Source organism: Hipposideros armiger, unplaced genomic scaffold, assembly GCF_001890085.2.
Source record: "Hipposideros armiger isolate ML-2016 unplaced genomic scaffold, ASM189008v1 scaffold_1655, whole genome shotgun sequence".
In the NCBI taxonomy this organism is placed as follows: domain Eukaryota; kingdom Metazoa; phylum Chordata; class Mammalia; order Chiroptera; family Hipposideridae; genus Hipposideros; species Hipposideros armiger.
Genome location: NW_017733005.1, coordinates 19,697 through 21,952, shown reverse-complemented (window position 1 = coordinate 21,952; position 2,256 = coordinate 19,697). Strand labels below are relative to the sequence as shown.

Sequence of the window (2,256 nt, the reverse complement as noted above, 5' to 3'; positions counted from 1 at the left end):
CAATAAATGGATGAAGAAATAAAATACGTATATCCATACAATGGAATATTATTGACCAGCAAAAAGAAATGCTATGCTACAACATAGATGAATCTTGAAAACATTATGCTAAGTGAAAAAAGCCAGTCACATAGAAGCACGCATTGTATGGTTTCATTTATATGAAATATACAGAATAGGCAAATTATAGAGACAAAAAGTAGATTAGTGGTTGCCTAGAGCTGGGGTGGGTGTGGGGGAGAGTTAGGGAGAAATGGAGAATGACTGCTAACGGGTAATGGTGTTTCTTTTTGCAGTGATAGAAATGTTGTAAAATTTACTGTGATAATGATTGATCAATTCTGTGAATATAGTATAACTATTAAATTGTATACTTCAAATGGGTGAATTGTGTAATACATGAATTATATTTCAATAAAGTTATTATATGGAAATGCAGACACAGGTGCCGAGGAGGCTGGTTACTTGAAAAAATCATAAAAAGAAAAATTTCAAAGACATATCCAACTTCCCCTTCAACCTAGCCTAGGGGAATCATTCCTCTCCTCCCCCTCCCCCATTAACCAATGATAAGGCTAGTGGTAAATGTGTGGGTAATTATAACATCTGATAGATATTTAAGCCAAACACAATGGGTCTGTTATTTAGGTCAATCTAAGATTTAAAAGATGAGAACTTTTTGTCTGCTAGGGCTACATTTAAAAGAAGATATTACCAAGGCCAAGACACTATTGGTATGAATGGTGGACAGAGACAATGACAATTCTCAGTACGCAAAACAAGAGAACAAGCCTTAAGGCTTGATAGAGGCAATTTTAGAGACAAATGCAAGAAGAACTATTTTACATACTTAATAACAATTTATGAAATGTACAGTGCCCAAGACAGGGTCAAGGATGAAAGGTAGTAAAAAGGTAGTAAAACAGGTTCAAATGATTGATGAGTCTTTTATGAAATTAGAGGTCTAGGGGTTGAGTTTAATATCAGGAAGGATTAAAATATTTTCCACAACTCGGAATGCTTAATGGAATGGATGACCTGAGATGGCACAGCTTACATATTTGTTTTGCAATATCATCTTTGTTAGCCATATTCCTGTAATGTTCCTTTATTGTATGACTGACATCTTGATAGCAATCTTTCAGATGACCATATGCAAAGTGAAGAAAATGACCAGTAAAAAGCACACTTGAGGATTCTGATTTCAAAAGGTAGTGACTCAGTGTCATACAAATAGGTAGCTTGAGGACTCAGTACACTGTGCATGACACTAATGTGATTCTAGTTCATGTCAGGGGCCAAGTAGAAAACTAATGCAAGTTGAAATTGGTGAGTGGATAGAGTTTTAAATATGGCCACATGCCCTGTAACAGTTACTTTTTCCATAATTACCCCATCCTCCAAAGTAAATATTAAAATTTTCCTTACTATCTGAATCCATGGTAAAGGAAAACATCTGAAACATTGGAAGGTATTGGTCCATGAAAACAAGCCCCCAAATTATCTTGGACTATAAAGTCCAGAGTGTCTCAAAGATGAGAGGAACTAATAGGAGCTACCAGCCTACTCTGCCCAAAAGGATATACAAGTTTTCTGATCAAAAACAAAAGAAGGTCATGAATCCAAACTTCTGAGGCTGCTTCTAATCAAAGGGGACCTTACAACACTCATGCTTTTGCATTTTTTAACCCTAGTTAAATGTACTAGACTGCCAGGCTCTTAAATGACAGGATGAAAATAGTAAATTCTCTTAAAAAGATGAAATATTCTATTTCAAGGACAGTCTATATCAACACTTGAAATAGATATACACTTTGCTTTTCTGTAATTAATTATTTAAAAATATGATTAATAAATACATACATCATTAACAATGAACAAATTTTTTTGTAGAGATTTTCGACATCCATTGATTTTTTTAGAGCGCACATTCTTCTTCCACACATTAAAAGCCTTCCATTTCCGGAAAAGTGAAAATATGGGAATCTTAATGAGTTCTCTGTGATACAGATATTCCTGCTCCCATCGATCGATTTTGATAAATTCCATATCGTCATTATAAGTGTGTGTTATTGCCTTTTTGCTAATAGTATAGTAGTCATTTTTATTGATGTTGTCATAACTTACAACTCTATAAACAAATAAAAAATTGGAACAAGTGAATAAAGTATTCAATACAAAATTAAGCAATTGCATTACTTTTTTGTTTTAAAGAGATAAAACATTTCTGGAAAACAAATATTTCAAATTTTTAAA

The 2,256-nt window shown here is 33.5% G+C and overlaps 1 protein-coding gene across 1 annotated transcript in view; it reads right to left on the bottom strand.

Annotated features, from left to right (window-relative positions):
* LOC109377946 (dynein heavy chain 6, axonemal-like) overlaps positions 1–2,256 on the bottom strand; it is a gene marked incomplete at both ends in the record, with an annotated part of 133,172 nt that overhangs the window by 116,542 nt on the left and 14,374 nt on the right. Inside the window, one exon of the mRNA XM_019634425.1 lies at positions 1,864–2,131. Within this exon, the coding sequence (XP_019489970.1) occupies positions 1,864–2,131 (268 nt within the window). The remainder of the gene's footprint in view (positions 1–1,863; positions 2,132–2,256) is intronic.